General features: G+C 42.3%; 1 protein-coding gene across 1 annotated transcript in view; it reads right to left on the bottom strand.

Annotated features, from left to right (window-relative positions):
* Positions 1 to 25699, bottom strand: part of LOC134398220 (protein eyes shut homolog) — a 614610-nt gene that overhangs the window by 496745 nt on the left and 92166 nt on the right. The window contains exons 9-11 of the mRNA XM_063125472.1: positions 10156 to 10415; positions 1565 to 1661; positions 1136 to 1243 (exon numbers count right to left, since the gene is read on the bottom strand). Coding sequence (XP_062981542.1) covers positions 1136 to 1243; positions 1565 to 1661; positions 10156 to 10415 — 465 coding nt within the window. The remainder of the gene's footprint in view (positions 1 to 1135; positions 1244 to 1564; positions 1662 to 10155; positions 10416 to 25699) is intronic.

Genomic DNA, 25699 nt, shown 5'->3' with positions numbered 1-25699 from the left:
CGGATGTTCGTGGGTCATTCTGATGATGCCGTCAGCCTCCTGTGCATCTCCGGCTCCATTTCCCCATTTTAGTGCTAAAAAGAAAAGCTCAAAAAACCAGACTCTTCTGGGGTATATGGATATACGGCGGGCTTCCCTGCTGTGTGAAGGCAAAGTTGCGCTATAAAGTGCCTACTAGAGGGCGGTGACCCTTTCAATTGCATTGAGGCTGTACAAGCCACGTAGTAGTCGCTGGCTTCTCTCTTCGTTGTGTAATTACAGCTCATTGCAGAAGAGGAAGAGAAGCAGAAAGCAGAGCCACAGAAAAGCAATGGAATAAGTTTCCTTGATGCAGCAGAGGCTGCCACAAGTGGACGTAGGAGGATGTGATTTTCACACATTTCTTCTTTCCCCTACAGCTCCCCCCACCCCCGATGCCACCTCCCATGTTGTTCCAAAGGTCCTTCAATCATCTGGAGCAGATTTGGGAGGAAACAGCAAGCTGCAGAGAAAAGCAGGGGATCAAGTGAAAATCACCTGCTCCGCTTCTGGCTGGATGAAAGAACCTTCTGCCAGCAAAAGGGAGACAACTGGATACATACAACTCTTTTTGTCTCTCAGAGGAGTTCAGCATGCTTATTTTTTTTTCTGTACTGGCCAAGTGCCAGAAGGTCCAATTATAGAAAGTCATCTTTTAGCCTGAGGGCAGAATTCAATTTCAGAAAAGGTCTTGGGGGCCGCATTCCAGTGGTGGGAGGGTCCAAAACAGAAAAAAATGAATCCATTTAGACCCTGTGGCTCAGGCATCTTGATAGATCTAGGCCAGATCTACACCAAGCAGGATATGACACTTTGAAAACGGTTTGAAAACTGTACATGGAATGTGTCCTGGGCCCCAACAGCTGTCACTACTGGTATAAACCATTTCAAAGCAGTAGTGTAGATCCTGCCCTGCCCTCCTGAAATTCCACCCACACCAAAAGGTATAATTCTTTTTTATAACCAGAGCACTGCTATAAGAGATAGGTTAATATAGGATGCCTACTTTCTTTATATGGCTCTAGACATGCTGTATCAGCAGCTTCAGTACAAACGCAGTACTTTTTCCCCCTTAATCACACCACCCCCTCCTCTAAACTTGATTCTACTCACAAACCTGTTTATAAGATCTATGCATGTTCCACTGTTTGCGCAGGGGCTTGATCCGCACTCATTAATCTCCACTTCACACAATGTCCCAGAAAAGCCGTCTCTGCAGAAGCACCTGGAGAGAAGGATGACACCTAGTGAACGGCAAAGAATCTTATAACTCCAGGAAAGAAAGAAAGAAAGAAAGAAAGAAAGAAAGAAAGAAAGAAAGAAAGAAGCATTCATATTTTCTGATTACTGCATCATTAAAAATAAAAGAATAAAAGCACTTATGCCAGAATACTTGATTGCCCTACACCAGATAATTGAGGAGCTCTGAAGTCACATTTGTGAAGTAATCATCCACACATTACCTAAAACCATGCCGGCTATAATCCATTGTTTTTGTCTGAAATTGTCCCCAAGTCAAATCTGTCGGCTGTCAGATTTTCCTCACCTGAAACTGTTAACCCCATCTACGCAGTGGCCTTGATTTTTACATGGGTTGAAGATGCACTCATTGATGTCAGTTTCACAGTAAGTACCTTCAAATCCTGAAAGACAGATGAAGCAGGTATGGATCAGTGATCTCTGCTACTCAGCTTGAATGTCAGGATCAGTGATAACAAAGGCCCAGGTGAATGCCTTCTAAATGGAACTTGAAAACACTCGAAGCATTTTTTATTCTTCAGACATAATAGGAAATACTTCCCCTTGGAGAATATTACATGTCTAATAATGTTGTAACACTGGGCACAAATCGGATGGAATGGAAGAAATGAGCATCTGATTAAACCTACCGGGAAATTTTAGCCTCTTCTAAAGTCTTGGGAATGCTTCGTTAAAAAGAAGGATGCTATTTCCAAAAGCAAGAAAATCGTCTGTATGATACGATTTAATCTGGCATCTCAGTAGTGACCTATTGGAGTCAGAAAGGAAATTTCTCCACCTCACCATAAAGATTTTCCTTTCTTTTAGACTGGCATCATAGGGGACAGAACTTAGAAATGGGTCTTGAAAGAGATCAGCTTCTTACCAGGGCCATCACCTTAGGATGAGTTGACAGGATTTTGTGAAAAATATCTCCCAATGGTAATGCAAGCTATCACATTGTTTTATGATTTTATTTTTGAGATTCAATGTGTTTTTACAAATAATAATAATAGTAATAATAATAATAATTATTATTCCATGTTTTCTATTCTAAACCAATTTGTGAATGAATACTGAAGTGATATATAATATGGTAGGTAAGCGATTCCCCAACCCAAATAGCCCCTGGGGCTAACCTTCTCTCTATTCACACCAATGGACTGTGGTTGTTGTTTGTTTGTTTAGTCCCTATAGTATGTGTGGGAATTTCGGGGCGGGAGGAGTGGCTGGCTGTGAAGATTTAAACCTCCCCTATCCACATACAGTGGTCCCGAACTGGATTGGGCCCCCAAACACTTACACTAAAGTAAACAAACAGTGGTGGGGGGTGTAAGCTGATGATGACATATTTTACATAGCATGTAACTTAGCCCTTAAATTGCTTACTTTGGAGTGAGCTAGACCAGTCTCAATTAGATCTCACTTGAATTATTTAAGCCGAGTATACTGTGCCATGTCACTTGACTGTGTGACTCATCAATGCAACACTAATCTGGGCAAATGTCTAGCCACTAGTGGTACAGGAAAAGGCTTGGTTTTGGTGATTTCATTTGCTCTACGACTGTGATTTTGTTTTGTTTTTACAGTGATCCTTGTTTTGAAGAGAAGATTTGATAGTTTGCCGCTGGGCTTGGACAGCTTTGCCAGGGCCTGCCTTGTGAGCTGGGCCACGTGAGCCTTTGTCGAGCTCTCAGGAGGCTGCTTGAGCCTCATGAGCCTTCAGCAAAGTGCACTTTCCGGGGCCTCTGGAAAGTGCAAAATTCCCCCAGCCATGCCATTAGTGTGGCTGGAGGAATCGTGCACTTTCCAGAGGCCCCAGAAAGTGCACTGTGCCATTCCCCCACCGATCAGGGCCCTTAAGGCCTAGATTAGTAAGGGGGTGGGAGGGAGAAACACACCATTTCCCCAATGCTAGGGAAATTGTGTATTTTCTCCCTCCACTCTAATGGCAGCTGCCATTAGAGTGGAGGGGAAAATACACTATTTCCCTACCCTTGGATAAATTGCATGTTTCTCTCCCCACACCAATGGTGCCTTAAAGGTCCTGTTAAGGCCCCCATCATCTGGGGGTGGGGGTGGGGGAGAAAAACATGTGATTTCTCCAAGGCTGGGGAAATTGTGTATTTTCCCCCACTGCATTAATGGCGGCTGCCATTAATGCAGCAGGCGAAAGGGGCAAAGGAGTTAAGACTCGGGAGCACTCAGGCATGGGCCCCTCCTAGCGCCAGGCAGGTTCACCTGGGCCCGTGAGGGCTGGACGCGGGGCGTCCATTCACAAGATGCTACAGGTTTTTCTGTTGATTCAACAGAATGTCAGAGGCAGTGTATTAAAGATCTTAGCAATCACAAATGCCTCACAATAAGCTTATTACTTTGTTACGTGAATACTCAGTGCTGGAAAATGCATTAAGTTCTTATTTCTATTATTTATTACTATTCTACCTCACTCAATAGACAAAGCTCTCTGGACAATAAGAAAGCTTTAGCTGCTAGTGAAGACTCGTGATAGCCATTTCACACAACCTTATCCTAGCTGTAGTTTTCAGAGTTGTGTGAATCTGTTCCAACAGCACATACAGATGCTGAAGATAAAATAACTTATCTTGGAAGATTCAGCTCTAACCAAAAGAAAAAAGAAAAAAAGAAGAGAGCTGAGACTGGCTGTCTTTGAGCAGAACAAAGTAAAACATATTGACAAAAGAGCATTCAAAGTTCAGAACCGTGCAGTGTGCTTTATTGCTACTGAGTAGGAAACATAGGGAGATAATCTCCAGTACTAAGTCAGTACTTCAGCATGAAATGACATTCCTCCGGGTTCTTTTCGTCTAAAGTGGGCCTTATGAAAGGACCAAAATCTATTTCTGAACAATATAAAAATAAGTAATGCCATTCTTATCATGGAGGCATGCAATCTCTGATACAAACAGAGAGAGAGAGAGAGAAAGAGAAAAGCAATATATATTATCTAATACATTTCATTCACTGCAACTTTAGAAAATGAGTTAGGTTTACTTCTTGCTATTTTATCAGCAATCCATGATAGACATTTCTCCTTAGACAAAGGCACTTGTTACATTGACTGTTCCATCTCTTTTTCAGTGCCTTGTTGAATGAACATTTGATGCAAGCATCTGAAATCAGGATGCAAATCTCAATCCTGACGTGTAGTTCCATTTTATTTTCCCATTTATTTAGCAGATTTTTTTTTAAGGTGCAAAGAGTGGAAAGCAGAGATTCACTTTTCAGTATTGTAGTACAGTAGAGAGACTGGTCATATCAAGCTGCCACGAGGACATTAAGAATAAAAACCTAAAAAAAATATTTATTTGTTTCTGTCTACTTTTAATTTAAGGTGCTGGGCTGAGCAGTTAATTGGTTAAATTGTTGCTGTCTTTCTTTTAATCTCTTTCACCTGAATGGCTGGATGGACTGCTGTTTTGTTTTTGTTTTTTAAGTTTTACAATTGTAATGGGATTGTTTTAGTGGTTTTGAATTGTTTAAATAGGGAGGTTGTGGCCCCAAAGCTCAGCACATGGATTCAACTGATACATCCCTCTTGTGTATACCATGGCCTGAGGCACAGATGAGACAAAAAACGAGGGTCTTTTCTGTCAAACTCTCTGTCTCAAGAACTTAGTTTATTTACTGGTAGTCTTCCAGTGCTTGGAAGCTTTTTTCTTTCAGCAAACTCACCACTCTATTGCTGTATAAGTTACTATTATTATTTGCTGGCTTTAGACATTTTTTCTCATGCTGTTTGTAGTTATTGTTGTGTTGTGCCTGTTATGATTTTAATGATATGGATTACTTGTTTTGATTTTGATTGTTTGCTGAAATCATTTATCCATAAGGAGGAGAAAAGCAGGGTATATATTTATATAATGTAATATAATATAATAATCCTTTGGTTTTTACATTCCTTCAAATTCTGTAATGCAGTTCTCGGCTCAAGAAACATACCAACATGTACATAAAATGCACATAAAATTTAAGATAAAATCTAGACAAATATGGTATTTTTAGTATAAAATGGACAAAAATAGGTATTTGTGGAAATATATATAAAATGTGTTCAATTGTTATTTTGGTTATCCTTTTTTCAGCTGCTGTGATAAAAGAAAATGTACCCAAAGATGGTCCAGTTTGGAAGATCTATAACCCATGCAACTAGAATCGCATAAGGGAGAGTTGAGATGGAGATGGAGTGCATTAATAACCTTGCCCTCTTAGTGGCCATGCCCATCAGCCATGAGTTGGAGGGTGACTGTCTGCAGTGGAATCATTGAATCATAGAATAGTAGAGTTGGAAGGGGCCTATAAGGCCATCAAGTCCAACCCCCTGCTCTACTGATATAGGCTCCCCACACACATTTTAGAGGACTGGAAGTTCAGGACTATAAAACACCTTGGGACTCTATGAATAGAGCAATCTCTCTGCTACGGATGCTTGCATTTTATGGAGCGCCATGGAGGGGCCTAGGTAGCATGTTTATCCCCACTATGTTTCACATGATTCTGTGAAATCATGTGGGGGAAAATTAAAACGTCCAAATGGGACTAAAGAGCCCATACATACAATTATTTGCTCACATTCTACCACACATCTTTTTCTTACCACTTTCCAAGTGATACAGATGACCTAAGATACTATTATGTACCAAAGGGCCTATTTTGGTGCTACATCAAAGCAGTACAGGCGTTCGGTTGTCTGTATTGGATTGACACAGCACCAGAACAAGCCCTTTGATTCCAAAAGGGTAATACCACTCATAGTGTGTGAAATTACATAAATTAAATAGTGGCCAGCTAAGGCCACATTAGTGGCTAATTTAATGTGTTCTAGCAAAAAGAAATGAGAAGAAACTGGGCTTTTTTTAAAGTCTCTATCTGTTGTTTAGCACATTTTTTTAAAAAAATGATTGCAACATTATTATACATTAACATCATCAACTGCAATCAATTCACAATGTCTAAATTATTTGCGCAAAGCAGTCTTCAGAAAACATCATCACGTAAATCCTAATTTGCGTCTTGGGCTGCAAATATAGTTTTATTCATTTAAGTTATAAAACAGAATTATTTTTTATTTTTCAGCAAGCTGTTTTGTAAATTGGCATATTAATTGGGTGCCTGCAAATATACATTTAGTGCTAATGTATTGTTATGGTAATGATATTTAGTAGCGTGTGTACTAGAGTAATAGGCACATTTAAATGCAACTACTTGCTGCTGGTGGTCATGCAAATCAGTCTAGCTCCGGATACAAATTATAAATCAATAGTGCATGGAAATGATCTGATACAGCCCTGGAGAACTACACTTTTTAAAAACACACACACACATAAGGTGGCTTTTTCACATTTCCAAGCAAAGTAGGATATTGTTTAGAAGAGACCTGGGGATATTTTCTGTGTTGTGTTTTCAGTGGTTTGACCTTGCAGCCTTTTCCGTGAGTAAACAGGTGATACCTACTGAATTGACACAAACCTTGTGAACTTCTAGATGCAAATATTTACCCAATCAATAGCAAATAATAAATAGCTTTCTGGCTTGCAAGCAGTGACAGAAGACAAATACCACCTGTGCCCTGATCTAAAATCACACTGAATTTCTCTGAGGAGGGGGTCAAATATCTTTTAAAGAATCTAGAACTTTACTCAAGTTGGAATATTCCCATATGAGCTTTGAAAACCAATTTTGATGCCTTCCATTTACGGAATTCACTATGAATACATTTTTAAAATTATGGCGGCCCTTTCCTAGGATTGTTGGAGGTTGGGTAAGCTGATGAACCTGATGGTGGTGTCCGTATTTATTTATTTATTTATTGCATTTTTATACTGCCCAATAGCCGAAGCTCTCATATGCACATCGCTCTCCAAGGGTTGCAACAGGCTCAGGTATTTATTTATTTATTTATTTAATCTTAGATACACTCATGATAGCTTTGCCTGTTCAATCTTCTGATCTTTGAGGCAATCCAAAATGGACCTCTATGGAATTCTTTCAGGGATATCTTTGTTGATCAAGAAACACTGACTTACAAAGTCTCCGAAATACTGAACCCAACTGTTTGTGATAGAGCTTAAAGAGGGTGTATAGATGGCTCAGAGTGGTATATAAACAGATGCAGAGGTGCACAGATCTTTCTCATAGTATGCTTGCTAGCATAAGTTGAACATTTGTGACTTTGCTACAAGATACTAGAAAACATGTGTGGAGTCATCACTGTTGTTGAATAAATCTTGGTTCTTGCATGACATTGTACCAAAAAAGCAAAAGAGTGAATGAATGCTGCCTTGGTGCCTTCCAATTATATATCATACCATCATTGTTGGAATTTTTATCCATCTTAGTAGCAGTCTGTTTGTAACTTGTCCTACCTTTTCTTGTGCAGAGGTTGCATTTAATGATGTCAGGTTTGTACAGATGCTTGTTTGCTTTAAAATATTAACACTGGTTTTTATGGTTATAGATTGAGAAAAGTTAAAGAAGAGGAGTTGTTAGGGGGGCCTCATCTACACCAAGCAGGATATTCCACTATGAAAGTGGTATGAAAGCGGTATATAAAAGGCAGGACCCACACTACTGCTTTATAGTGATATTGAAGTGCACTGCAGGATCTACACTACTGCTTTATAGTGATATTGAAGTGCACTGACAACTGTTGGGGCCCTTTGACACATCTACACCAAGCAGGATATAACACTATGAAAATGGTATGGAAGCAGTATATGGTATGTGTCATGGGTACCAACAGTTGTCAGTGCATTTCAATACCTCTATGAAGCAGGTAGTGTGGCTCCTGCCTTTTATACACCTCTTTCATACTCATAGTGGAATATCTGCTTGGTGTAGATGAGCCCGGAACGAATGTCACATATGCTTTGAGGCTATAATCTTGAAACCATTTACCTTCCTGATCAGCAACAAATTTAGTTCCGAGTAACTACTGAAGACTTAAAAAAAAATATTTATAGAATGACACACTCACTCCTACACATGCACACAGCATGAGGCTCAGGTGGCCTCGGTGGCATGGAGTACCTTCTACCAACTTTGGTTGGTGGCCCAGCAATGCCCCTATCTTGACAGGGATAACCTGGCTTCAGTTGTCTATGCTCTGGTAACCTGCAAGTTAGATTACTGCAATGTGCTCTACATGGGGCTGCCTTTGAAGATGGTTTAGAAGCTGCAGACTGTGCAAAATACAGCAGCCAGATTGATATCAGGAAGCAGAAGGTTCAAACATATAATACCGACTCTGGCCCACTAGCATTGGCTGCCTGTATGTTTCTGAGCCCTATTCAAGGTGCTGGTTTTAACCTATAAAGCCTTACATGACTTGGGACCACAATACCTGATGAAATGCTTCTCCTGATATGATCCTACATGTACACTACACTCAGCATCTAAGGTGCTCCTCTGGGTGCCTACTCTGAGGGAAGCTCAGAGGATGGCAACAAGGGAGAGGGCCTTTTCAGTGGTGGCCATGCAATTATGGAATGATCTTCCTGACAAGGCTTGCCTGGCACCAGCATTTTTATCTTTTCAGCGCCAGGTCAAGACATTTCTCTTCTCCCAGGCCAGATCTACATGTCGTTGTGAAGGCGCTTCCGTGCTCCTTTTTTAAAGACGTACCTAAAAGAAGTGCCTCTTTCTTTACTGTGTGTACTGTGAGCTAGGCAGCGCTCACAGTACACACAGTACACAAATGCGAAAGATTCTTCCGCGTTTGCGTGTGCGTGTGCAAGCACACACCGAAGAGAGTCCCGGGGAGATGACACCGCAGGGGAGAGCAAGAGGCAGGAGCTGAACTTGTCCGCCGCGCGCACGCAAACGCAAATACAAACACACCGAGGGAGAAAAGTGTTTTGCAGGAGGAGCCGCCGCTGCTGGGTGGGAGGGGGGATTATTCGAATGGAAGAACACTCGAGGGGGAAGCGGCCAGAGCAGAGCAGCGTCTTTGAATGGGGTAGAGATTCTTCCGCAGGCGGCGCTGTGTAGCTCACAGTACACACAGTAAAGAAAGAGGCGCTTCTTTTAGGTATGTCTTTAAAAAAGGCGCACGGAAGCACCTTCGCAATGACGTGTAGATCTGGCCCCAGTCATCTAACAGTTTCTTCTGCAAGTTTCTTCATAAACAGGGTGGAAAGAACTTGACTTTTTTTTTTTAAGAAAAAGAAAAATGAATGTGGGAAAACCAGATAGATTTGTCCATCCTTACCCTTTGTCAACCATAGCTTGCTCCTTATTTGGTTCTACGTCATGACCAATAAGACAGTTATATGTCTTGATTTTTGTAGGGAATGTTCTACACATGTTACTCACCTACCCCACAGCACCATCTCAGAGATCAACTTCCTCCTCACCCCTTAGCCATGCCTCTGGACCCTCTCTCCCTTCCTTGTCAGTGGCTTACTTTGGCTGGTTGGCCTCCATGAAGCTCATACTCCACTCCACAACCTGAGAGGAGCTACATGCATCTATATTTAAAAATGCCAACAACTTTACACTGTGCCCATAAAGCTCCATGTTGGCTGCTGATTATGATTACTGGGGCAGCAAAACTGCAATAGAGACTAGGAATGTGTAAGGGGGGGGGGGAATCCATGATTCACTCTGTGTGTCCCTGGTTGGTACTTGACCCTTTGCCACTCTGTAAATCCAGGCAGGTAACCCATTATTCTGATTGATTACAGACTATCAGTGGAAGCCTCTCCATGATAGACAAAGCTCTTTTGCCAACAGTTGCTTAACGCACACACAGCATCACATACATTTGTTGCTTTATACCCTATGCTTGCATTGTTTAATTGTAGTTTTGCAGGCAACAAAATGGACAATTTTTCAAAGTGTGTAGCATGCAACAGTTCGATAAGTAGAACCATTTACCTTTTTGACAGATACACAATGGCTTCCCATCAACTTGTGCCAAACAAGTAGAGTTGTTTATACATGGATTGTAGGGGGCATCACACGGATTGTAGCGAAACTGACAAATTCTTCCGATATAAAATGGAGGACATACACACAGAAATTGCCCGTAGACTGTGGACTCATAGCAGCTGGCCCCATTCAAACACGGTTCCGAATCACATTCATTAATATCTTCACTGCAGTGTTGTCCTGTCCAGCCTTCTGCACATACACAACTAAAGAAAAACAGAAGATAAATAAACCTAACTAAAAGCATTTCTATTATAATGGTCACCTATATCTGCCACAGTATTTTGATTGTGTTTTTATGCGTATTGACTTCAAGCTTTCCAGGATATTATTTTTTTCAACAGGTGAAAATATAAGTCTAGGTGGAACAAAATGAATCCATATCAGAGAAAGAAAAGATAAGAGAATGTGTTTTAAAATGTCACAAACATTGTAACACATAGAATACATGCTGCTGCCCTACCATACTCAAAGTTAATTGGTGACCGGACATGTATGTATGCACGTATGCATCTAAATTATGCATATCATGCCTTTCTATCATTCAGTACCTCAAGGCTGCTTACAAATACAATTCACAGCATTATAAATTACCAAACATAAAACAAATTAAACAAGAAAGCAAATTAAATAGCAAAGCCTAAAAACAAATAGACAGACAACAGCTAGGAGTAAATTAATATTAATTGCCATTAAAGCTTGAGTGAACCAAACAGACTTAGCACAATGGCTAAAAAATAATAACAACAACACGAGGCAAATGTGGTTAGAGAGGACTTTCACTAAGCCCAAGGAGGAACCCCAGTAACATATCATCAGGCTAAAAAGAAGTTCGCTTCGCGTGAGGAGAAAGTAAAGGCTTCTCATTTATGTAATTCATTTAGGTCATCCTTCAATTTTTAAATCATCAGCTAAAGACAAAACAAGAGCACAGCAAAGGGAACTAAATCCCAGGGGAGAAAAACCTCCAGAAACTGAAAATTCAGGTAGCCTTCTGTAGCAGAGAAGTCAACATAGTTGCCGAAAACATCAACCTAATACTTAGATTGAACCTATAACGAGAGTTACAGTGTAGTCCCAGCTAGTGGGAAAGCCTGCTTAAAAATAGAAAGTGTAGGCTTAACTTTCAGTTCAGGCTCAGTGTAGGTTCATTTTTAGGTCTTTAAGTGCAGCTCCTAAATTAAAGTCCAAATTAAGGATTCGTCTTTTTAGTTCAGTTTTAAAACCCAGTTTCAAAAAAACAGAGGGCCTTGCTAGCCGGCAGGTTAGTCCGGTGCGAGGACGCAGAGGATCCCAGGCTCAGGCAGGGCTCAAACCACCCTGGCCCCAGGCTAGCTGGCACCACTTTTGGCCTGTTTTTTCCTGCGGTCTTGGGCTCAGCCCGAGACCGCGGGCATGTAGATGGGTCCACTGCTTTTCCTGGCTACCGCATTTATGGGCAAGTAGCCGGGAAAAGCAGCAGACAGGCCACACCGCCGCCGATGTCCCCGGGCCCCATTACCCGCTGCCGCTGCTGAATCCCTGGCCTCCGATGCCCGCCACTGCCAAGTCCCCTGCCTCTGATGCCCGGCTGGGGGATATGGCGGCACGGGGCATCACAGCACCGGGCAATGAAGGCTGGGGCATTGGTGACGGCAGGAAACGGTGGCTGGGGACATCAGGGTGGGGGGATCGGAGGCCAGGGGAGATCATGGGGGGAGGAAATCAGGGGAAGGGGGGAGCAGGGGACCCGGGTTTTTTTTTTAAAAAAAACCCTACCTTTTCTGGTGGTGCGTTCCTGCACACACGGCCCTTTTAAGTAAAAATAAAAATGGCGGATGTGATGGGGCTTTCCTAGACCCCGTCAAGTCTCACATGTAGATGGGGCTGACAGGCCATGCTACTTCTAGCATGGCCTGGCCCCTCCTCACCACCGGATTTTACGGTAGGTCTAGCAAAGCCCAGAGTGTAAGTCTAGAAAGCGCATATAGACATAGGCTCATAGTGTCTCAGGCCCTTGCATTCCAAGAAATACTTAAACATCATCCTTTCCTTAATTTGCTTTCCCAGGAAAAAAGATAATAATAATAATAATAATAATAACAACAACAACAACAACAACAACAACAATCATAATCAGCAGAAGTGTGGGGGCCATCAAGATTATTGAATTGACTGTGTCATGTACTACTATCTGTCTGCTGGAGAGAAGTTGTGGGTGGGTGTACAATGCAATCAGTTCCTGACCCTCAGGGAACAGGTTCCTTCCCTTGAATCCGAAGCTGCTGACCTAGAGAAGCTGAGAGAGGCAGAGAGGTTTCCAGAATTATGGCTGACGTACTCGGCCAATAGAAGTCCAAAACATCTGGAGGGCACAAGGCTGGGGGATGTTAACCTATGTGCATACAGCAACCTTCACTTTACAGATGCCCCCGCCCAAGATAGGATAGCAGGAAGACATGACGGCACAGTTGGAACAACTAGGCAAAGCCTCCCTCTGCGATTGCTAACCATGAGCACACAAGAAGGGATTTGCATTCTTTCTCACTGAACATATTTTGATTTATTGATTTATGGGATCCTGATTGACTTGGGTCCCAATTAAATCACTTTGGTTGCCAAAGTGAGTCAAATCACAAATGGATTGGTTCAACAATTTATTGATTACACAAAGATGATTTATCTCTGTGGAGAAAGAACATACAAAGAAAACTCATGTCCCTTCAGTGACAAAGCAAACTTTCGCCACAGCTGATAAGTGTTCTTGGGTCTCCACAGACACTCCCTTCAAGACTGGCAAAAGTTCACCAGGCTGGTAGCATGCAATTCCCCATTGGAGCGAGACCAAATTGGTTTGCTTCGTTCTTGGATTACATAGCTTCCTCTCTTATGGGACATGGCTAGACAGGGCAATACCCCAGTGATCACCCTGGGATCATCCCTGTGTGTCCACATGATGCACAGGGCATTCCGGGAGAAGGGAAGATCCCTCCCTTGGCCTGGGATATCGCCCTATAGATTAATTCCGATTTTTCCGCGGTTTTGGGATGATCCTGAGACTGCAGAACATGTGGCCCGCCGTTGCTGGTATGTCCCAGCAACTCACAAGTAAACGCAAGGAGCCAGGAACCGGGCATGGGGCATGGAGCTCCTCAGGAGTTCTTTGCCCATTGGGGGTGAGATGGGGGGGGAGGGGGAGGGTTTTTTTTTAAAAAAAATAATCTTACCTGTCATTCAAGCGCTTGTGTGCTCCTTTTCCTTTAAAAAAAAAAAATCCAAAATGGCAGTGTGTAGATGAGGGGGATGATCTCACGATCATAAAATCGTGAGATCATACCCCTCCACCCCTCTCATCTAGCCATGCCCATGGTTTTCACAACATATGAGCCTGGGAAATTAATTATCTTTCCTGCAAGAGAGAGGTGCGAACAGCCTCCCAGCTCATGGCTGAGATAAGACACTACACCCTTATCTCAAAGGGGTGAGGTAACCAGATATATGTACAGTGGTTGACATACGGAACTGCACATGCATGGTACCAATTAAAATATATATTAGAGGCCCGCTAGAGAAGATGTCCATCAAGTGGCCTACCTAAGTTAGCTAAAGCCTGTTAAATTCGATTCAGTGTGTTAGGCTACACAAGACTCTAGGCATTCAACACACTACAGGATACAGCTGTGGGAGGTCACTAAACTCTTCACCAGTTCTTCCAGGATCAAATCCACTACAGTATGTTCTTCTGCTTCTCTCTTCATCTCCCTATCAAATACAAAAAGGCTTTGTGTAAAATGTGATGGGTTGTAGTAGAGCATACACAGACTGAGTTCTGTTTGATAAAGTGTTCGCAAGGCCAGCGAAAGGCAGCCCCGACGACATCACAAGGCTAGTTTTAATTATGTGCAGTGTACTGATAACCTTTATTATGATGCTCTCAAAGTGTTTTGGTGACAGCTATGACACATTAGAAAAAGCCACAAGATCAGTTGACATTTCCAACATATTTTGAATGAAAATTCAGCAAATCAAGCCCTTCCCTTCTGACACACACATATTAGAAGCTGCAGCTTTTCCACATTCAAACACCGGGGCTGGGGGAGGCGAAAAGGGGGGAGTGTGAGTGTATTTCACCATGTCTGAATTCCAAACATAAAATGAATTGAATAGTTTCTCAAAGCCTGTCCTTCTCTGCAGCAAGATGACTTACAGTAATGATACAGATGAGGATAATAATATGCACCTGTGTTTTCTCACTAAATAACCCTCATGGTCCTGTTTATATGGCACACTTTCATTATTTAGTTCTCTACATTTTAATCAGCAATAACAGTCTGGGGGACATTTGCTGCTGGTGTGCCAAAATAAAATCAATATATTGATATCAGGACAAGGATGCCTTTTGGAAAGAAGGTTTTTTGTTTTATTTTCTCTTCTGTGCTTCACTAAAGCAAAATGCCATACTTCTCCTATTCAGGGAAGAAATAAAGTGCATTTTTTCCTCTCCCTGCCTCAATGCAATTGGAGTTAAAATGTTGCCCTTTTGTCCTACAGCAGATGTGAAGCATCACAAATTATGCCATTCTGTGAAGAATGTGACAGGCTGAGTTCCATGGTGTGCCCTGTAGGTGGGTTTTGTTTTGTTTTTAAATACCTTTCAACTTCCAGTTGCCTATGCCTGAGAATAAACCACCTTGTCCAACCCTGTTCATTAGTAAACTGCTACCATCTCATTTGTTAGGGTCCCTTGGATGTCCTAAAATAAAAACAAATGATGGGGAGAGGCTACTTCTGCTTTAATCTTGGCATCAACCTGGGTGCCTCAAGCAAAGTTCTGGCTTCCCCTTGATTATCTGGATATGAGGCACTTTTCAAGGAAGTGTCTAACCAAACAATCTAGATAGCCCTTAGACAGAACGCTTACTGAAAGAGATGTAGAGAAAAACAGCAGAAGAAATCACAACATAAAAGAATACAGAAGTTGCCTTTCTTAACAGTTTGGAGAAGATGGGATTAACAAGAAGGGTCCAACATTAAAAAAATGCTAGTTTTGGGGGCATTTTTACAAACTCCACAATACGGCTGACTTTCTGAATCCATCACTTTAAAATGTGGATAACGAAACATAATATCAGAACTGTCACTAAAAATCACTGAAGTACACTGTTTTGGGGCTGGAATGAAAATGTATAGGGCCAACTACACTAGTTTCAAGCCTCTAGCACCTGTTTTCCTTTCTAAGAGAATACCCACATGACTTCACTTGGTGTGCCTTTCTATTCCTAAATAATGCCAGCATTATAATCCAGGATTTTCTCCTTCAGATGATCCTGGGTGGAATGTATTGTTACACGGAGCTGTGGCTTAATGAATCATTGGCTTGCTGTTTGCAATAATGTCATATTTCTATTTGCTGAGACAAAGAGCTACTAGGTGTTTATTATCTTGGAAATTTTCAGTGCCTTTTTTTATCCCAAATTGAAAAGCAAATGCAGTAAGTGCCTGCCAAACAAATCTGCCGCTAGCAGTAGCAGAAGATGTTTTACATTAGAAAGAAGTTGCCAGATTGTGACAAAATGCCCTCATGAAACCAACAGAGCTGACCATACCAAGTCCTTCTGGAAGAGCTGTGTTGCGTCCCATTGTCTGATGGGAGATAAACAAAAGCAAATGAGCTTTTGAAATTTGGTGTTTCTGCCAAGCTTGCTGAAGGATCAATCAAAGCACTTGTCTTTGCCATGGCTACAGGTTCTTCTGCAGTACAAAATGTTCAAGGCTGAAGCACAAGAGAGCAGTCTCATAACTGCTTTCTCTTCAGCATCCCAAGGGCAGAAAGTGGGCTTCTAGCTTAAACCCTTAGGACACATACTTTAGATTCAACTCTTTTGACAATGGATACATTAAATTGTTCTTCTTTCATCTCTACCATCTTATCATTCAGTAGTTTTCAGTTCAAAAAGCCTGCATTGGATTGATGGGATCAGATGACAAAAGAGTTAAAGGGAGTCACTCACCTGAATTAAGTGCTCTTTACATGCTGTTGTTCAAAACTCTTTCACTATATATTGGCTTTCCTGTGCATGTAGTTAATGCCCTTGTAAACCAGCATTTTGGCCTAATATTAGAGCCATCACTAATTAGGGATGCCAGAGAATCTTGCTTTGTCCACCTTTTTCAACAAACTGATCAAATTTTCACTTAGGGCTTTGCTAGACCTGCCAGGATAAGCTGGCAGGGAGGCGGGGCGACAGCGCGCTGATGTTTGCTCGCGCCGCCTGGGCTTCCAGATGCGGGACGCGCAGGGACGTTGGATCCCTGCAGCATCCGCCATTTTTTTTTAAGTTTAAAGGGGCCACGTGCGCCCGAAGACTGCGGAGAAGGTAAGGGTTTTTTTTAGTTAACCCCCCCATCCGCTCCTGTGTCATCTCTCCTTCTCCCTCCGTGTGTGTGTGTCTGTGCTGTGTCGTCTCTCCTTCTCCCTCCGTGTGTGTGTGTCTGTTCTGTGTCGTCTCTCCTTCTCCCTCTGTGTGTGTGTGTGTGTCTGTGCTGTGTCGTCTTTCCTTCTCCCTCAGTGTGTGTGTGTCTGTGCTGTGTCGTCTCTCTTTCTCCCTCCGTGTGTGTGTGTCTGTGCTGTGTCGTCTCTCCTTCTCCCTACCGGGATCTCCCCTGGCCGATGGGCACAGCGCTCAGCGCTGTGGCCAGTCTGCGGCTTTTTGCGGCTACTCGCGAGTAAGCGAGTAGCCGCAAAAAGCCACGGAAGTAGCTAGACGTTCCCCAGCCCCCGCCTCAGGTTGGGGCTGGGGAAAAGGCGCGCCATAAGCGACTTCTCTTATGGCACATTAGAGGAGATATGTGGAGCCGGATTCCCCTGTGCGTCATGTGGAAGCACAGCAGGGAAACCGGCTCTCAAGGCACGCTAAGGCCTCGTCTAGGAACGCCCTTAGAATCATAGAATAGTAGAGTTGGAAGGGCCTATAAGGCCATCAAGTCCAACCCCCTGCTCAATGCAGGAATCCCACCTTAAAGCATACCTGACAGATAGTTGTCCAGTTGCCTCTTGAATGCCTCTAGTGTGGGAGAGCCACTACCTCCCTAGGTAACTGGTTCCATTGTCTTACTGTTCTAACACTCAGGATTTTTTTCCTGATATCCAGCCGCAATCTAGCTTCCTGTAACATGAGCCCATTATTCCGTGTCCTGCACTCTGGGATAATCAAGAAGAGATCCTGGCCCTCCTCTGTGTGACAACCTATCAAGTACTTGAAGAGTGCTATCATGTCTCCCCTCAATCTTCTCTTCTCCAGTCTAAATATGTCCAGTTTCCATACCAATATGTTTTTAGGGTTTTAAATTTTGTATATTGATTTTTCATGTTTAATATCTTATATCATGTTTTTATACTGTTTGTTTTATACTGATTGGTTTTAATTTTTGTGAACTGCCCAGGGAGCTTCAGCTATTGGGCAGTATAAAAATGCAATAAATAAATAAATACTTTTAAAGCATCCCCAATACCAAGGTCATTATCCAATAGGGTGCAATTGCTAACATAAATTACATTGCTGTAGCCTAAGCTCTCTAGTGCAACACCAGTAGCATTTGATGGTGCACCAATTTCCTGATTTTCCCCTAACACTGTTAGCACTAGGCTAGAGTAGTTTATGCTAGCGCAACATCATTTGCTTTAATGGTTCCTCCCCACTGTAAACTGCCCTAAGCCTTTCCATATGTATTCATAAGTAAGTATGACCAGCATCTCTATTCACAAGTAAGCAAGGCCAGCATCTGCATGTTCACTCAGAAGTAAGCAGGACATGCCTCAGAAGTAAGCAGAACTGAATCACTCTGCAGCTTCCTCTGCAGGAAATTCTTCTTTTCCCTGGCACGGAAAATCTCTTCTCTCTGAATAGCAGCTGATAGGAAATGAGATTTTTCCTGCCAGAAGAAGCTGGCATGCCATACGATGAATTCCCGTGGGCTGTATCTGGCCGACGACCTTGAGGTTCCCCATGCCTGTCCTTCAGATTCTGCACTTTTCTGAATTTTGTGATGAAGTTCTAAGCTCAAAAATTACATACAAAAAAGCAAATATTAGGAAGAATAAAAACTGTGTTGGTTAAGGAAATTTCCATATAAAAATAAATGCAAATTGTCATGCACTTAAAATAATTGCAGAACTATGCAGAAATTGGATTGAATGGACTTGAATACATACAAAACTCACACAGACTTGTTGCAGATGAATTCATACATCCCTATCCTTAGCTAAAGCATACTGAAATAGCATTTAAAGCTACATTATTAAAAAAAAATACTGTATCTATATTCTGTTAACTAAAAATCTGTATTCTAAAAACCTACTATAGCTCATTTGTAGGGTGCCCTCCGCTGCAAATATGTGTACAATGGGAAAAGCAAAGGAATGATAATGGATAACGGCACTTTAAAATCATTTCTGTGTCACTTACGTTTTAAAATGGTCTTTTCTTATTGGAGCATCTTTTAGCATTGGCTTGATATTCTACCTTTGTATATTTAAAACTGATCTTTGCCATATGCTGAAGGTACAATGGCTTCTTCGTATTTCCTTTCTAGCTTGCCTTTCAAACCCACCTATTATACATTTTTAAGTTCCGGAATTCATAAGGATTAACCCTTTTTTGAAGTCTATAAAAAGTCTCTTCCAAACACAGGTATTTCTAGCATTTCCATTTCTTTGCAAAGCTGAAGATAAAAGAGTATATTGACCCCATATAAGCAGAAAGGCATTTGATAGGAGAAAGCTGGAGAGAGAGATAAAGGAAGGAGCCTTTTTTATCATAACAGTGCAAGTATATGCCTTTACATGTACATTCTTATACAGGGAAACCTTGGAGGCCTTATGTATTTTTTTTTGTTCCTTCCAATTTAATTGGTTCAGCCCTCTTTGCCTTGTCCCTTTTCTAATTTCCTAGGATTCATTTCCTCTTTTCTATGCCTTTCTTATCATAGCATCCCCACTCATAATCTCTTCTATAACAGCAGTAAAAGGACATGGGTTTAATATATTGTCTATTAAGTGACACAGCACACAAACAAAAATAATCCAAGGCAGAGGCAGATTGATTATTATGCATTTTTATTTTATTTCATACTTATGTTAATTACTACCTTCCATTGCCTTTTAAATGAATGAATTTACATGATAATATTTGCACTATCAGAAATAAAAATCCCAATCTATGCTCAGTCCGTAAATAGGATGGAGAAAGGATTTAAGTACTGCAGTGGTTTGGGCTACTGAAAAAGACGACGCCAAAGATGAACTCAAAAAGGTAGGCTTCATTAAGAAAAGTGAAGAGAGAGTGAAGAAGAGAGAATAGAAATGCAGTTGGGGAAAAAGGATATTGCAGGGGGAGTTTGAACCTTTTTCCACCTGAAGGCCAAATTCCATTTTGGAGAACCTCCCGATAGGGATGTTGCAGGTGTCCTGTTGGGTCCTGGAATCCGGCGGGCACGAGCTCCCCGCAGCCACCCACTTCTGCCCACAAGCCACCATTTTCCGTAAAACCTAGGCTCCTGATAGTGTGCAGATCTGATCTTCCACACAATGGCTGACGTAAATGGCCATTTCTGCAAGGTTCGCTACATAAATGGGACCATTTATTTTTTTATTATTGCATTTATATCCCGCCTTTTTTCTTCCAAGGAACCGAAAGCGGTGTACATAATCCTCTTCCTCTCCATTTTATCCTCACAACAACAACCCTGTGAGGTGGGTTGGGCTGAGGGTCTCTGATTGGCCCAAGTCACCCAGTGGGTTTCCATGGCTGAGTGGGGACTAGAACCCAGATCTCCTGACTCCCAGTCTGGTACTTTAGCCACTACACCACACTGGCTCTAATCTAATTAGAGGTTTATGCCTCTAATCTTGCAGAAATGGCCATTTATGACAGCCGTTGTGCACAAGATTAGATCCATGCACTTTTGAGATCCCAGCTTTTACAGAAAATGCCAGCTTGCAGGGAGAAGCAGGCAGCAGTGAGCACTCGCAGACCATCCACTGAGCAATCTAGGGGCATGCGCAAGTGGCAAGGCCACAAGTGCCCACTGCTGCGGATCCAGGTGAGTCTGTCCGTCTCTGCTCTTGGAAGCCCTATTCCAGTGGTAGGTGGCACTGAAGGCAAAAGGGGTGAACCAAAGGCAAAAGGGGCAAGGCAAAAATACCCAAAATATCAGCACATTTTATTTTAAAATACTTATTGCGGACAACTAAGCCTTATGTAAACTGCCCAAAGAGCTTCAGCTATAGGATGGTATAGAGATGATGATGATGATGATGACGATGATGATGATGATGATGATAATCATCTCATGTGAGGCATTTCAACCTTATAGAATGGGGTAGGGTCTGGGAATCACCACATACATACACCCCAATCAGTAAAACTATGACCATGAAACCCTAATTTGACTTCAGGACTGTTGTGCTTAATGACTACAATCCAGCAAACCCATTTGTACATGGCACAAGAGGGCTTTCCCCTCTTCTTCTTGTCAGGTTAAGCAACCTCTTCCTCTCAAGCTGCATTTGAAAATCCCATGAAGGTAAAGAGGGTCTTCTCTCTGCTGGGTCATATTCAAAGGTTTTGAAAGGACCAAAACAAAACAATGTAACTGAGGCCGTAGCTAGACCTAAGGTTTATCCCAGGATCATCCCGGGTTCATCCCTGCCTGAGCGCTGGATGCTCTGTGTGGCACTAAGATGAATAGGTTTGACCCCAGGACAATCCTGGGATAAACCTTAGGTCTAAGTACGGCCTGAGACATTATCTTTACAGCACCATTTTGCTGCTCCTTCAGAGAAAACCTCACGGTTTCGCTACTGTGGGCTGTGGGCGGGAAATCCCCATGACAGAAGGAGCCTGGGGCTTTCTGGTGGCCGTTTGGTTTGTTGGGCCCGCCCCCTGACCTCTGCTCTGCTTCCGGTGACCTATCAGTAGACTAGACACCATCTGCCCCGGAACCCCCCCAGCTCAATGCTAAAGCGAGGTCAAATGGTGGAAGGACTGTGGTGACCTCGCTTCAAGGGAAAAAGTTGGGCTAAGTCCCAGACTTTTTAAATGCAGAGCTTTGGAGAAAAGCCCCACAGTGGCTGCAAATTGGCAGCTGCATTGTATAATCAGCACAGCACCACCGCACAGCCACCTCGGGGCAAATAAGCTGTATAGGCAGCCTCTGAATTGGTCAGCTCTTTGCTCATAAAGGTTCACATTAACTAGACATGAAAAACAGCTCTTCCATTTGATCACATACTAAATACAATTCCAGGTAATAAAATGACCGTTCTTTCTTTGTTTCTTTTTCTTTTTTTACTGAAAATGTTGGTTTTAAGGCAAGCATATGATTACATTACATATTGTATGTCTTTTATAGTTCTCAGAAAGGCAGAGAACTGGAAAGGACATTAAAAATGAAGTAGATACCATCTTTGATGGGGGAATTTGTCTCAAACACAAAACAAGTAAATAGATTGTGACCCCTTAGAGGTTTTTGCAGTCTTCCAAAAATATTACAGTTGTTTCCTTTGCTCCTTTACAGAGAGAAACAGTAACTTGCTGAATCCTATAAAGGCACACATCACATTCTCTTCTCTTGTCTAGCGTCTCCCCTCAGCTTTATCTCATCTCTAAATCCATTGCACTTTTTGAATATTAATATTAAAAGCATTAAGCTCCCTTTTTATGTTTACAAGACAATAGCAACTTTCTCGCCTGAATAGTGTCTGTAGCCATAAAAGGCTAGTATAATATCATGTTTTGTGGTGCCACCCTTCCCCAGGAACTGATATAGTCTACTACAGCCATGTATTTAAATGTGAAAGAGGTTGTGTGACTGAATTCTTATTCAAATTTAAGATTCCAGGAACAAATGATAAAATTTGTTGACAGGATTGTAAGCATCCAATTACAATTATTTATCACAGGATTCGAAGAGGCACTCTTGAAGATATAAGTTAAAAGATACAAACTGTAAAAAGCACAACCTAACACCCTAATTTAAAACATGTGTGTGTGTGGGGGGGGGAGGTCACACTATTGAGGAAAGATTAAGCTCAACTGTTAACAAGATTTACCAAACTTCATAATTAACTAAGCTTTTAGGCCCTGAGTAGATACTTAACATTTTAATAGCAAGTTTGTCATTCAAGCAGCAAACTGAAGTGTTTTAAAAGAGAAGCTGAACAGCTATAGGTCATATAAACAGAAGATAAAACACATAAATATAAGCACTTAAAAAACACAAATTAGTGTTGTATAATGTGCAATGATATGGATTAACAGCATTGACAAATATAGCAACCCAAAGCTGGATGGAGTATTTATTTATTTAATAAACCCATCTCTTATGAGGTAGATTTCACAAAGTTAGGGCCTTGCTAGACGAGGCCTTAGCGCGCCTTAAGACCCGGTTTCCCTGCTGTGCGTCCACATGACGCACAGGGGAATCCGGGCCCAGGCCGCACTGAGGCCTCCTCCAACGCGCCATAAGCAAAGTCGCTTATGGCGCGCCTTTTTCGCAGCCCCGGCCTCAGGCCGGAGCTGCGAAACGTCTAGGAAGGTCCGCGGCTTTTTGTGGCTACTCGCTTACTCGCGAATAGCCAGGAAAAGCCACGGACCTGGCACAGCGCTCATACGAGCGCTGTGCCCATCGGCCCGGGGGGGGGGAGGAGAGGGGCAGGGGGAAGGATGGCAAGGGGGGATCGCAAGGGGGGAGGGCGGGTGAGAGAGCGCCACGCGCCGCCGCCCGAGCAAGCAGGCGAGCGGCGCTTGCCCGGGCAATGCTGCCCCACGCCAGGCCTTGCCCGGGCAAGCGCCGCTCGCCTGCTTGCTCGGGCGGCGGCACGCGGCGCTCTCTCACCCGCCCTCCCCCTTGCCATCCCCCCTTGCCATCCTTCCCCCCCCCATTTTAAAAAAGGACTTACCAGTCCGCAGTCTTCGGGCCGCACACGGCCCCTTTAAACTAAATTAAAAAAATGGCGGACGCTGCAGGGATCCGACGTCCCTGCGCGTCCGGCGTCTGGAAGCTGCGGCAGCGAGCGCTAACGTCAGCGAGCTGCCGCCCCACCTCCCTGCCGGGATAAGCCGGCAGGTCTAGCAAAGCCCTTAGTCACTGCTTCCAAAAGACTCATATTAGGCCAGTCCCTCTGGATGGGATGATATTTCCAAAACTGGGCAAAAAAAAGAAAAGAAAGCCAAGGAAGAAGAATGTGAAGGGAAAAGAAGGAGAGGAGTCAGATTTCCCATCTCCCAGGCTGGTAAACATTGTCCTTGCTGAAAATAAAAGAACTAAGAAAAATATTTACAGTCAATTCCACTTACTTTCTACAATAGAGTTATAGCTTAACCCGCCTTTTCTACCTATCACCATAGAAATAACCCAATTTTTAACTCAGGCTTTCTTTATGAGTAATTTCTGAAGAGCGACCCTTTCAATATTTTATTGCTGCCCCTTCTAGAGATTAAAGAAGAGAGGGGGTGAAAAGAAAACCACGGCTCTTCTGCAGCTATGCACTTTTCACACATGGGGGGGGGGATTTCTCTCTCTCTTTTGCTTCTTGAACTTCAGAGATAAATTATTCCTTTTAAAAACTTTTATTGCCTTCTTTACACTGCCAAAGAGCCGTTTAATGGAGGCCAATATGATAATTACATGTTCTGAATGTGCCTGCCTTTGTAGTATTAAAAAGAAAGCCACTTTTTTCCATAGCAGATCTCTACTAGTACATTGTTTGCAGTAGACGTTTCCTATAATACTTATTGATCTAACATAATAGGACAATTTAAATTGCACCCAGACACAAGATGGCTATAAAATAAAATTCAATTAGCTGTAGAAATGTTGAATGGGGGGCGGGGGAGAGAGTAAGAACGTTGGTTTTAAAAATTCACTTACACTGAAAGAATTTCAGATTAGTAATATATTTCCCCAAAAAGCAATTTCCAAAGTAAAGTAATATGTGAAATTCCTATGTGTACATTTCTTAAACTAACAACTTTTCTTGTCTTCAAAATGATATTTGAACTTTACTGGTAGTCTTTAACTAGTGAAGTAAAACAGCAATTTCGGGGAATCTGCTGAATACACACAGTCAGAATCATTTCCCCTTAACATATGCATTTTTGTATTCAATTGTTACCAATACAACCAGCAGCAACAACAATAGAAATAACCGTGGCAATAGCGGTCATATCAAGAGAAGACCAAGGTAAAATAATAAGTTTTCAAGGCCTTCTTAAAGGCCTGTAATTAAGGATCATGGAGGATCTCCAATGGCAGCTTAGTCCAAAGGTGTGGGGCCGAGAAGGCCCTCTCCTGTATGATCACCCACCTAATTGCTCTAATTGGGTAAATGTGAAAGGTCACTCTTTCTGATCTTAAAGTGCAGTCAGGCTGATATGGGTGAAGGCGATACTTCAAGTAACTTGGTCCCAAACTATTTAAGACTTTAAAGGTCAAAAACAGTTCTTTGAATTGTGTTTGGTAACCAGTGCAGCTGGAAAGACACATTTCCCCTAATATATGGATTTTGTACAACATTTTTTATCAGAGAAGTGAACTGCAAAATTCAGAGAAATGTGATTTCACGTAATCGTTCAGGATGTATGAATTAGGTAATTTCATTTGAAAATGGAAACCAAATGAATTCTCCCCTCCACCCGGCCATCTCTATTTTAACCACAAACCCCTTAAACACAGGCTAGCATTTTTGAAATCCACAAATAAGAACAAACTGAAACACTGCGTTGTTACAACGATTTTGTTTTGCCTTAGCTTTTATGATAATCACTTCATAATTTACCAAGTGTACCTGGTTTTCAACCGAAGGCATACTGTAGATAGATTTAAAATGCAAATAATTAATTTAACTGAATAATATTACAATCCATAATGTATTGGTTGTAGTGAGTATGTGTTGGAACTGGTATTGGTCAGACCCTCCCTGTTCACTCCAAAAATAATTTAGGGAACCCTGTTTTTTCCATTTGTTTTTGTTGAATGTCCAACTTCTGAATTATGTCCAGAACAGATAATTCTTTCTGCAGTACAGATGCAAGCTCTTCCTACAGCTGTAGGGGCCTTTCCCCTATCTTACCATGGCAAGGTCATCCATAGGATCAGGCAGGGACTCTTTTAATCCATCAGTGCTGATTTGGCAATGTGTTACAATATTCAGAGACCCTGGAAGCCATGGGAAAGAGAGTCCCCATGGCTCCCAGAGTCTATGCATGCTCATGAATGGAGCATGCTCAAAGTGAGCTCTTGCCACACACACACACACACACAGAGAGAGAGAGAGATACACATCCTGTCTTTGCAACACAGGGGAAATGAAGAGGCAGGGAAGGCTCACTTGGGTGTAGGGGCTAAAGAGGATCCTATGATGATTGTGTCTGCACTTGAGAAGGATCCAGGTTCCAAACTGACTGGGCAGGGGCAGATGTCCAAGGAATCTGGTACCTAAACCTTCCTG

Source organism: Elgaria multicarinata, chromosome 4, assembly GCF_023053635.1.
Source record: "Elgaria multicarinata webbii isolate HBS135686 ecotype San Diego chromosome 4, rElgMul1.1.pri, whole genome shotgun sequence".
Taxonomy (NCBI): domain Eukaryota; kingdom Metazoa; phylum Chordata; class Lepidosauria; order Squamata; family Anguidae; genus Elgaria; species Elgaria multicarinata.
This window is presented reverse-complemented; position numbering and strand designations above follow the sequence as displayed.